At 56.8% G+C, this 12,366-nt stretch overlaps 1 protein-coding gene across 1 annotated transcript; it reads left to right on the top strand.

The window, feature by feature from the left end:
• Positions 1–5,523: 5,523 nt before the first annotated feature.
• Positions 5,524–10,927, top strand: BESB_019380 (uncharacterized protein; the record flags this gene model as incomplete). Its single annotated transcript, XM_029360647.1, has 8 exons — positions 5,524–6,201; positions 6,753–7,130; positions 7,293–7,556; positions 8,065–8,662; positions 8,690–8,887; positions 9,303–9,472; positions 9,675–10,014; positions 10,617–10,927. The coding sequence occupies 8 exons, from the start codon at positions 5,524–5,526 to the stop codon at positions 10,925–10,927; spliced, it is 2,937 nt and encodes a 978-aa protein (XP_029216006.1).
• Between the last annotated feature and the right edge of the window lie 1,439 nt (positions 10,928–12,366).

The following is a 12,366-nucleotide window of genomic DNA, read 5'->3' as shown; positions in this document are numbered from 1 at the left end:
GAGGAAGCAGCTGGAGACTGGATGCACACCTACAAACTCCCCCCCACACAGTCGACCGGTCGCCAGTGCTCATAGGAGCGGCTGCCGGCATGTGTCCACGCTGCCGTCTTTTTCTGGGAAAGCAGGGGACGGAGGAGGACTTCAACGAAGCAGAGGCTCTTGCTTTCCCCCCGGCACGAGCGGGCGCTGTGAATGGCAAGGCTGGCCATCTCAAATGGACACGAGCGAGGCACAGAGCCGTCGACAGCCTAAAGGCCAGGAAGGAGAGTCGCCGATCTAAATTCCGTCCAAGCCCTGGACATCTTCCGCATAAACGTGGATTGGAGCCCCTGAGGCACGCATCCATAAAACAAAGCTGCTGATTGGGAAACATGTCGAGCAGACGCACTTCTTGCAGTTGGTGACAGTGGAACACGCAAAATTGTTGAGCGTAGTGCCACTATATTCTGACCATCCATCTTGGCAACCACCGATAAAACAGCATGACGAGCGACGGTTTCTGTACAAGTTGCGGAGGACACACACCCCAGCTGCTGCTTGCTCTATTCTCCGTGGACAAGTGTGTCACTGTAGACGCGCCAGCACAGGCGGAGACATGCCGTTTGCCCCGAGGTGATGCCACACGCAAGAAGTTTTCTCTCAGGACCACGGGTTAATCACTTCGAAAACTGGTAATTGGTAGAGCAGTGACAATCTCTGATGTGCGGAGGTCCCCAGGTTCCCCTGATTGAAAGGCGAGGCAGTGCACACCCACAAATCTGCTCCTGGCTTGCAGGCTTAAGCGCCTGACAGAGGTAACACAGGAACCACACCGTTCATAGTTTCGCTTCCAAGATAGACGGGCGCCTGCAAGCTTGCAATCGCGGCGGCTGCCGGGCTTCTGCTTTGCTTGAGGCTTGGCTGGCCCGATGTATAACAGACAGAACCGTTCAGTACCGCCCAAGGGTATCGCGCTGGTCACAGCATTCTGCGATTGCATCGCTGTTCCTTCTGACGAAACGGGCGGATTCGCAGCCTCTCACCCCAACACGTGATGCCGTCTCCCCCCGCGGGCTGCGCCTCAGAGAACGAGGCAACCCGACTGAGCCCTCAAACCTAAACTGTGCGTTCAAGGCTTTGAATCGGCTGCGAAGATCTTCCAGGTTTGATAACCGAAATGGCCATTCATTGGCGTTGTGTTCAGTTTGGCTTCAGTCAGGAGAACCCTCCCCTTTTGGCCCTCACAACCATGTCCTTTGAGCAGACAGACACTTCCTGCCTTCGTCGGACGTCGCGTTCCAGCGTGGAACGAAGCGGCCACTATCGCGTTGAGGAAATTGGCGTCAGTCAACGACCTGAACCCACGAATCCGTTATCCGCGCCCCGGTCTGCCGTGCTCGTACAGGGCGCGTCCGGAAGGGCTGGGATACCGTTGTCGCCACCGTGGAAGGCCGTACAGCACCAAACTGTGTTCCGTAGGTCCAGACAACAGCCAGAACGGCTTGAAAATATTCACACTTCCGGACAGCCTGTTAAGTATTGACTGTAGACGCTCTTCAATCTTAGCACCAGTTGACCATCCAGGCAGAGCAGATGATCTTGCTTTTCATCAGCCCGTACTATTGACACAGGTTGAGAGAAAACGCAAGTACGACCCGCCGCCTTCATACCTGGCGGACTACCTACACCCCTATAAGCTGCTTCGCGCTTCTGTAGCCAGAAATGCGCCTGAAGACACGAAACAGGAAAGTCCGCGTCTGACGTGCCTCTCCGGCCGCACACGTGCGCTAGCCGAAACCAAGGTAGTGTTGTGTGTGCCCAGGCAAAACGGGTCACCACAAAAAGACGATCTTTCGCTTGGTAAACAAGCGTCAAAACTTCTGGTCTTGGGGCTATGGAGCCCTCTGCCTCAGATGGTGGTCGGCCGGATGTGGTTGAGCACGCAGCGAGGATTCGCTTGCCGACCCCCCCTCCCCACCCAATTGCCCCAATGGTACACCGGGTACTGTCGTGTTTACATCGGCTCCTGCGGCGCGATCCTGTAATTTCGTCTGGAAGACGTTTCATACCAGACGCAAGGGCTTCTGAGACCTGTGAAAGCAGCGTAAGCATGTGCGTTCAATTATGCCTGTCCACATATCGTGGACGCAGGCCCGGGACCCTCCGTTGAGGGGAGTCATGCCAGGATTGAGCAACGGCGATTTGCACACTCAACTCCGCTCTGTCCCAGGACTTAGGGGAGCCACCGGCCCGCTCGTGTTAACAAACTGCCCGCTGCTCAAGAAACCGCGACGCGCACTGCGCACATTGGTCACCTGCAGCACCGTCCAGCCACCAGGAGCAACCGCTTGCAGAATCTCTGGCTGCCCGAGACGCCCTCTAGAGAGCTTCAGAGAGAGGTTCCCATGTTAGAGTAACGGGGGACTCACTGTGAAATTCTTTGCAGTCTGGATAGCTTGGTGACGGCCGTAACTCTTGAAGCGCGAGGAAGTGTCAGACCATCACCGTTGGGTGTCGAGATACTGTTGTCTTTTCTCCTGAGCATAACAGACGACTATGAGGCAGCCAGCCACTGACACAGCTAGCATCTTCAACACATACCTTCATGATGCCAGGGCATCTTTAACTCCTTCCGTCGTGCTCTTCATTGAATAGCTGCCGTGAGAATGCTGAGCAAAAGGTGTGGTGTCTTTGTTCCGACTGTAGGAGAGTAACCTTGTGCTTCAGACATTTGAGCGCCGTGACCATCAGGAAGCCGCGGCTGGTGGAGGGATTTTCCTGTTTCCCATATATCCTGGTTGACCTAAGGACTAGGATTGCAACTGGCATTGACCGACCCTGCTAGCGCCACACTGTGAGTGTACCTCGGTTGTTGGCGGCCTGCACGACGCCCTTGCACATAGTTTATAGGGAAGTAGCACAATGGTGGGAGGCGCACTTTAATGGCGCGAAAACCTACCGAAGCACTCCGGCGGAGGCGAACACAGGCGGCACCGCAGCGGGCTGTATTTCTGAAATTCAGTACGGGCGACCTTCATGCTGGTTCTAGAGGGAACATGCTGATGGAGCGTGTAACCGAAACTGCGAACCGAACGCAAAGGCTGTTGAGGGAAACACGAGGCGATAAGCAGCGGGATACGGACTCCCGGCCCCGCGGTTTTAATGCCGCTCTCATCTCTGCCCCCGGAAACGCAACGGCTGGCGACGCTCAACAGGCCCCCCATGGCCGTTCCACACGGGGAAGGGGGGTCCCCGTATCCGCGGCTAAATCCGTGTCTACTAGCTGGAAGCTGCGGATTTATTCGCACGTTTCTCCCTATTTCTAGCGGAGACATATATCGCTAGTGTCTAGAAGCGAGACATGCGTTAAAAATATTACCACGGGGGTAGAAAAAGGAGTCAAACACACCGGCTACTGACTCTCAGTTCGCTCGTCCGAGTGCCTCCCTCAGCGGTCAAGCAGAGAGCCATACAGCTTCCCCGGGTCATCGCCGCCCCGTTGGTCGCAGTTTCTCCCATGCCTGTCTCCCCATATCCGACCGCCGAAGCGGTGTCTTTTTCGTGGTCCGCCGAAGAGGCAGATGACGGTGCCTGGTACCTCTCTGCCACGATTTAGACAATGGTATAGCCAGAAAAACTTCAGGGCAGGCGCGCGGCTCGCGGCTTGCGCTGGGGTCAACGAGTTTTGCGCTATTTCGTGGCTTCCCCTCCCGTCTCTCTCCGGTTGAGAGACCCGCGTTCGGTCTCCTCGCGCGGCAAGGCGCCTCAGCCACCCTCATGTGTCATTTGACTGTCCCGTAACCAAAGCTTTCCCTTCCTTTCGGTCACGAAATAACCTTAGGCAGGAGGGTGCTGGAAACTCCTTTCTGCTTGCCAGTGCCTCGTCTTTTCGCTGCTCTGCCTCTTTTTTGCTGTCCTGGTTCAAACAGGGGCGCCGCCCCGCGCCCAAGAGAAAGCAGAGAGAGGGACACAAAACAAAAGGGGGCTCTCTGTGGCGGGTGGCCCAACGGCTTCTTGCGCCGCTTCCGACTGCGGCGGACGCCCGACGAAAGAAAAATCGGACTTTTCGTCAACCTTTGGGCTAAGACCGTAGAAACAGAAAAAGTTGGCACGTCTGTTTTGTTGCCTCTCGTCCTTTCCGCCCTCGTATTTATAAAGTTCTTTTGCGTTTCTTCGCGTGTGCTCGTCCCCCTTTCTTGCAACGGGCATGAGAGGGCGTGGGAAGCTTCGATTTCCGGCATTTTCGTGTGTTGCGGTCTCGTGCAAAGGCTCTCTGGTCCATCGGATACACAGTCTCCCGCGCCAGGCTGAAGAGAGACAAAGCCCCGGCGTACATTCTTGTCTTCTCTCGCGTTTACAACGACAACGCTTCCTAGTCAAAGCGCTCGGGCCTGACGACCCCTACAAATTCTCTGGATCAAACGGCCCTCTCATGCATGGTGTGCACCTCGATGTGGTTTTTTAAAGGGATATTTGGAAGGGGACGCATGACCAGTTCTTGAAAAACCCTAGTTTGCGCCTTTTTTTCCGTCATTAAGCCCTGCACAGGCAACCGAACCAGCGAAATGGCAATGCAATTTCCTGTCCCTCGACTGCTTTCCCCATTCCGAGTCCCGTCTTGGTCTGTTTTAGCTCGTGCAGCCACAACTGAGGGCTGGGAATCAAAGATGGTCAACTTGCAGTCGCTTTTGAAGCAGGATACATCCTGTTTGCAGATGCATGCGTAGAACTGCGGGTCAATAAGGCATGAAGATGGAATAATTCATACGTATATGCATACTGCATACCGAGAGCGTGTGATCTTCAAGGTGTATGGCCGCGTATGCACGTGTGTCCATAAGTGTATACGCGCCTACATGCTGGCACCGTGATATGTATCAGTGTTCCAAGCAAAAGGCGACTGACCTAGGGGGCAACAGGCCTGTGCAGGATATTTTGCGTGACAGTTACACTATACGCGTGCGCTCAGCGGACCACCTGCTGCCGGAAGGTTCGTCGACGCGATCACGATACAATCATTGCATGCTTCCAGGTTGACAAGACACACGTAGGCTCCGTTGCCTTGCAGCCCATGTCTCTCCATCACACCATCTCTTGATCCGCATGCGTTGGCCTGAAGGGAGGTAGAGGCCGGACACCGCTGCGCTGCGACACAGTCCCTAACATCTCTACTCGACGTCCGTGACACCTAGCCGACACAGACGATTTCCATCGATTACACCGTTTGCCCCCGCGCGTTCTGGTTCGGCCGGGTGTTGACAGGCTTGTGTCTGTGACGGGGATGGATCCGTGAGTGACAGTGTGGCGTCCACACTCCCTGCCTGCGGGCTTCTATTCTTCCGGAGGGTCGCGCATCATTCCCTCCAAGTCGCCCGGTTGTGGTTTTGCTGTCTTCCTGTGCTGGCCGTAATTCGTTGATTTCCTCGATCCGTTGCCAGCAAGCGTACGCCTCCCTGCACACGAGTCCAGCGTGCGGAGACCGGCGCGCCACCGGCGAGTTTTTCTCCTTCCCAACGATTTTCCGGCAACGTTTTTTTCACTCCTATGGCTTCGCCCGGTCTCTCTCACTCTGGGGTCCCCGTTCCGAGAGGATCTGCGACTCCTCAGTTAGACGGACGGAGCTCCACAGCCTTCCCGGAGTCTCGCTGTTCGAGTGAGACGCTCTCGTCCCTCGGATTGGAGACGACCCCAGGCGGAGAGCTCCGCCAGGCGCCCCCGTCGGGCATTGTAGGAGTGACCTCACCGGTCTGCGGAGTCTCTCATTCTCCCCCTCCTCAGGCTTCGTTTCCAGGGAGTTCTCCGATACCCTCCTTCCGCGGCGCGCCGTCACGCACCCTCAAGAAGAGACACAGCGCTGGCGACTATCTCACTGGCGTAGCGGCGGCTGCTGTGGAGGCAGCGGCGGCTGCCGCTCTTGTGGGAGGAGGAGGGGCGCCTGGAAGTTTGACAGGCGGGTCACCAGGGGGGGGCGTGCTGTTCTGGGGAAAGACTGACGCCGAAGAGGGATCCTGCCGCTTCGCGAACGAGCTAGGGAACACCGCAGAAAGTCTTCTCTTCCCCAGCCTTGCACAGAGGCAGCCCGCCGGTGGAGACGGCACGATGAAGGCGTTCGATAACAACCCGGAGTGGATGCCTCTCCTCCGAGCTGGCCTCCAGAACGCCATGGACACCGACGCAAGAATACACACGCGCGCCATGAGGGAGGACCAAAAAGCAGCGCTGGTTAGTTCCTTTCGTCAGATTTCCTTTCTTCTACTTCACGAAATAGGCACCCCATACTCTGCAACGAAAAACGCCCGTAGGGATGTCCTCCACGAGAGCCACACACAGGCGCTTCCCCACAGTCGAAAGGACGGGGAAAAGTCTTGCATATAATATCTAGCGGCGGTATGGGGCGGCAAACCGGATCTTTCCCGCAAATATGCAGGGCAATCGGATGCATACAAGTCCTCCTGTTCGAACATGGACTGCGAGGGTGGGCTGGTGCATGACTCCCCACTTGCGGCGCTTTTCCAGCAACCGCTTTGGTTGCTTCGTAGGGGCGGCGTCACAACACACAGAAGCGCATTCCAAGAGGAATTTTACTGGTGTATGGAAAGGTGTCTGCCTCCATGTAGATACATGCATAATTGCGCAGCTATTATTGAGCGAGGGCAGCCTTGGCAGCCAGGACGAACTAGTCCCGCCAATGCACTGACATCGCACCGTCGGAATTGTTTCTGGATCACCACTCTTTTGTACGGCTTGATTCCTGCGTGCATTTTCCCTTTCAGCGAGCTCTGCTTACTCTCAAGCAGCACGCATTGCAAGCTCAACTGCAGCAGGTTGAAAAGCTGGTTGCCCCGCTTTACCACGGAGGAAATACCACGATCAATGCGTCATATCTGTTGACTCTCTTCCCTGATATGGCATCCCTGCTTTTTCCTTCGTTTCCGGCTGCCTCTACGCAAGCAAGCATCTCGCCGTCTCAAGGTACCGCCAGCACCCCTTCGCCGCATCCCCCTCCGGGTATTACCAGTCCTGCGGGTCCTCTTCATTCTCCCAGTCCCTCGAAGCCCGCCCAGAGTCAGGTGCCTCTCGGCGTCCTGGGAATGTCAGCTCTGCGGGGCGGCCCTTCCCCTGCCGGAACGTCTGCCACCGTCGCCACGGAGGTAAGCCCCGGCCGGCCTCGGCAAGCTGCATGTGGGCCTTTGTGCCCGTTTTTCAAGCTGAGCGGCCTGCGAGCGTTCCACTTGCGTTTAAATTCGCGGGAACTCCCGAATATGCCCACGGCAAACTTTGCTATCGTCTGCGTACCGTGTCCGTCACTACAGGCTTCCCAAAGTGCGTACGCAACTCCGAAAAGTCAGCGGGGACAAAGCAAGATCGAGGACAGGCTCTTTTTCACATCCAGTGGTTCGACGGTGCTGCCCAACCACCAACCTGGACCGAACGACGCCGACTGCCTCCACAGCAGCCGGAAAGAAACCGCAGAAGGATCAACAGCGTCTGGCGTCACCCCAGAAGTCCAACATTTTCACCGGAGGAACGCGACGAGGTCGAGGACGGCGCCGGCGTATACTTTGGACAATCTCGCGGTATGTGATGACCAAATTACCGTTTGTGGGGACAGAGTGGGAAAGTTGCAGTGGCGAACGGGACGTTCATGCGTATCTTTATGCGTTTCCCGGATCTCACTTAAGAGCCAGCGCCTCCGTTTGCGGCGGAAAAACTGGCACGCGTTTACGCGACACTGCATCCCAAAATCGGCTGATCTTCTATTGCCAGTTTGGTAGTCCAGATGATGCTGTGCTGTGCCAGCAGCAACGACGTCGGTACTGTATCCTCGCCCACAGATTATGTCGCGTACCCACGACGGCGGTGGTAGGCCTGGCAATCCAGCTCGCGAAATCAAAATAGATAGGGATGAGCTGACCGACCAGACCACGCAATTGCTGTTGTTGCTGCGCAGTGCCGTGGATCAGAGTCTCGTCCATACGACTTGACTTGATTTCCATGTGTCTTGTTGATGTGGTTGTCTGTTGTATGCTCGTGCGACGGGTCATGCAGTAGTGTTTGTGCTGTCTGTGTGAGGTTCGCTGCCAGAGCCTTTTCTCTTTGATCTGCGAGGACGCAGGCGGCCCCGGCTCCAGCTCTGCGGCACTCGCCGACGCAGTCCTCCGAGAGGGCCAGTCGGCGGCTGGCGATAGTGCCGGCCCACCTTCCCTGTCGGCGCAGAATGCTTCGCCCCTGAACGAGGCGGCGTCTGCCCAGCATCTCGTCGCAGATACTGCCGCGTCAGACGCTGTGGCGTCTCTCCTTCGAGAGACAACCAACCGCATGTCGACGCTGGAGCTGCGAGACCGGAGAGTGCGATTCGACGAGGAACATAGAGACCCGATTTTCCTGCGCCATAGCACTCGCTCGGCCTCCCTTGGGACATCCCGCGCTCTTGGAGGAAATGCCCTTATGATGTCCGCGGCGGCCACGGCCGTGGCAGCTGCGGTGGCGGCGGCTGAGGCAGCCGCAGCTGGAGAGAGCCAGGGAGAGTTCCTGCTTGACCAGGGCGCTGCTCAACTGACTGCTGGCGAGAGGCCTATCAGTCACGGCGGCGTGAGAGGAGTCTCCCAGGCTTCGCCACTTTCTCCCAACTCGTTGCAGAGCGCCTTGTCGAGCCAAACAAGTCCCTTGTTGAGTCTCTCCGGTGGCGTCGGGGGCGGGGGATCTCCAGGCAGCACCGCGGGCTCTGCGGCTCCGGGGGAAAACTGGCTTTCCGGTCAGAGAGGCAGCGGAGGTGCGTGGGATGCGCTAAGTGGCGTGTCTCGGCCGCAGAGCGTGGACAGATCCGCTACCAGTCCTTCCTATCCACGAACGCAGCGGCGCACTGCGACACTCCCTAGTACTACAGCGAACGCGCAACTACAGTCGAGTAAGAGAGACTTTGAACCGATGCCCAAGCCGGAGAGGGCACACAACAGCACACGTGTTGTGAATCCAACGCTTTTAGTTGTCTTACACAGGCCACCGGAAATGTGGCACCCGCGATGACGCCGTCCCTTCCGTCGTCGTGTCCAAATAGCAGGTTGGCTCCGGGAAACGTGTCGCGCGCACATGCGTATTCTCAGACTCAGACGTTCACACGAGAGTCACGCGCGACCGGCAAAAGGGGCTCTTTGCTGCGTCAGGGATAGGGCCTGCGCTGACCCGTTCCAAATTGAGAAAACCGTTTTCGCGCACAACGGACAATCTTGGTTTGCGTGCGTGATGCTTTGTCCGTGGAGCGCGTACGGTGTTGATACTGAAAATGTAGGAGTGGTCCTGAATGGTCGTTTGTGTTCTTGCAGTGGACGTACAGTGCCTCTTACATCTGCAAGGCTGGTGCAAGCCGTGCGCTTTCTACTACAACCGGAAGGGCTGCCGGAATGGAGCCAACTGCGAGTTCTGCCATCACGAGGTTCACTCGAAGCTGACGTTAAAGCAGTGGAAGAAACAACAGCATAAGCTGAGCAAGCAGGTACGCCGCTACCGTTGTTCGTTGCATTCCACTTCCTCTTGCCTGCAGAGTACTGCTTCCCTCGGTGCACCGGTCCTACGTGATGCGTGACGTATCTTCCCATGCGCGCTGCACAAGCCTCACAGTTGCCGATCCGTTCTTGTTCTTGATGGAGAATGCCCAATTGCAGCTGATGGGCTCTGGTTTTCTGCCCGTTTCGCAGGGCCGTGCAGGACTTGGAGCTGGAGACGACGAACTTGCGGCCGCCGCCGCTGCGGCCGCCGCAGCGGCTCGCGTAGGAGGTTTAAAGACTGGCGCCGGGGCGGCAGGGGAGCTCATGACCACATCGTCTTTGGGCGCAGGGTCGCCGTACTGTTCGCCGCCTGTGGGAGGGCCATCGCCGTGTAGCTCTACAGGAGCGCTCGAGAATGCTGTAATGCGTACCCTGTTTGGGGGCAGTGACATATCAACGAGCCTATCAGCCCTCTCCCTGGTGGGCGACACCGCTTCCGGAGCGACAGCCAGAGAGGACACAACAGAGGGCCTAGACATGTCCCCTGAAGGTGCGTTATGACCGCTGTGATCTGCTGCACACAGATGGGATTGCGGACGGCGTTTATGAAACTATTTTGCTCGAACTGCCACGATGCTGCTCAAAACGCAAATAGCGGCGCCGCAACATACGAACGTGCATCGCTTTCCAAGCTGTGTGCCGCGACGCTGTGCGTAGAATTAGACACAAAGAAGATATGCAGTTCGCCACGGCGGATGCATGCAGCACATGCACACTCGTTGTAACATAACGTAGCGGTAATCGACTAGCGGTCTAGACAGCGGGCTACTGCGCGCCCAACAGCGGCCACTGCAGCAGACTGCATCACGGGACCCGGTAGAAATCTTACGCGTACGCAGGCAGGGCTGCCACTTGGTCAGGACTAGTTTCTTGTCGCAGGGCCTGAACAAGTGTGCACATGCCTTATGCGCTTGCCCTAGGCTGTCGTGGATGAGATTGGAACATAATGCGAGGTTTTGTTGCGGCACACACTCCGCGAAAGGAAATTAGAGGGGGCGCTGCTGTCAAGGGTGGATACGCGATTGCGGGCATCGCCTCACGAACATGTCCATGACATCCAGTTGATTGCGTATGCTGTCCTTTCTTGCGCAGGCACATCCGGGCCTGCTGATCCAACGTCTCGTATCAGGGCCGCCTTGGCAGCGGCGGAAGGCACGCGCCTATCCGCAGCGGCGATTCCCCCCGCAGCACCTGCGGCTTCTGCGGATGGTGAAGGACAAGGTTCACCGGATGGAGGCATCGAGAGACCGGGCCGGGCAGACGACGAGTTTATGACTGGAACCTCGAGCGCAATTTTTACCGACCTTGCAGGCAGTCCTTGCGATAGCGGATCGCGCAGCATATCAAGCGGCGGTGCTGCTTCTGGCAGCCCTGCCTGTCTTACCTTGCTTCGAAGGATTTAGCTGGTACACACGGCCCACCCTCTGTACTCTTGGGCAGCAAGGTATCGGACCCCGCCGGTTCTTGCGAGATTCCGAAGCTCGAGACTGTTCAACGTAGGCTTGCGTTTCAGCTCCAGGGGGCAACGGCTCAAAGGCGTGGCGCCCCATTCTGTAAGGCCGTGTCTAACAGCGCGTAGGATCGACGCTCCCACTTCCGATTTTGTACAAACACCTAAAAAGGCTAACAAAGCTCGTTGTACCGGCTCCTCTTAAGCGGTTGCGCGAACCTTCCGGCTATGATTCATAGTGCGGAATCCGATGTGTTTTGAGGATGCGCTGGGTTGACCAGGCTGATTCGTCGAGGTTATACCAAAACGGTCGTCTGTTACGTCAGCCAGGATCTGCCCTCTGTGCGTAGTGGTGAACAAAAGGCCGTAGCACGCGTATCATGTGGAGCAGGCGGAAAGCTGGGAGTGGAAAAGCCGCAGGATTGTCGTGAACGTCGTGGCACAGAGGTCGGATTATTACCGCCGCCATACGGGGGCAATGTATAGGTACGAGACGTCACACAGTGGTTGAAATTTGGGTGTATCCGGTGCCTTCCACTGTGCGTTTCCGTCAGCTGCGTCCGGCGAGCGAGCCGGTGTGCTCCCGGCCGAGTATTCCAGCGAGGAAATGCTATCATGCTTGGTGCGTGAGCGTTCCTTAAACGGATCTCTCAGGCTTCGGCGTGGAGCGTCCTGTGCTACGCTGCGCATGCGCAGCCGGGTTTTCGTATTTATCATTGCGGTCATGGCCTATTTTCACGGTTCCCGTGCCTTGTCCCGCCGGCCGCTTCATGCGTCCGTTATATTGCGTTGCCATTACTGCACGAGTCATACCCTCCTTTCATTGTCGACAGGCTCCTGCGCCACGGAGCCTTTTTTTCATAACTGTTTCGTAAGGGAGTAACAAGATAGGAACAAGGCATTTCAGGCGTCACTCAAGGGAGCGTCCGATGTGCTGGTCTTATTGCACGTGGGGTTCAGCAAGTGCTTTCGAGGAAATGGCTGGCAGACTGGTGAAGTTGTGAGAGGTCTTCATCAGTGCTGTTCGTGGCTTCACCAGAGAAAGGGCTAACTTCGATTTCGTTGCTCCTTGGTTGCCGCATTGATCTCGAAGATGTGGGGTGCCAGGCAGGGTTTCGATGGCGGCCGTATAATTTGACTGTCCGTTGGGCGACAGTGCTCGAATTAGAAATACCTGGACGTCTGGTGGCAGGCAGTGAAGGCGTTCACGGTCGTTCCACTTGTGTGCATAATTCATACGTAGTATTTCGTCAGGGCGTAGCAGAGGTTAATGCATGCGGTTCAATGTGGGCTTATGTGTTCTAGTGACCTACGCATCGATGCGTTTCTCGGTTGTGCCGAAAGGCGGCTTACGAGGTGCCTAGATAATTGTAAGCCAAAAGCATGTAAGAC

This window comes from Besnoitia besnoiti, chromosome XI (assembly GCF_002563875.1).
Source record: "Besnoitia besnoiti strain Bb-Ger1 chromosome XI, whole genome shotgun sequence".
Taxonomy (NCBI): Eukaryota; Apicomplexa; class Conoidasida; order Eucoccidiorida; family Sarcocystidae; genus Besnoitia; species Besnoitia besnoiti.
The sequence above is the reverse complement of the archived record's forward strand: the minus strand, read 5'-3'. Positions and strand labels throughout refer to the sequence as shown.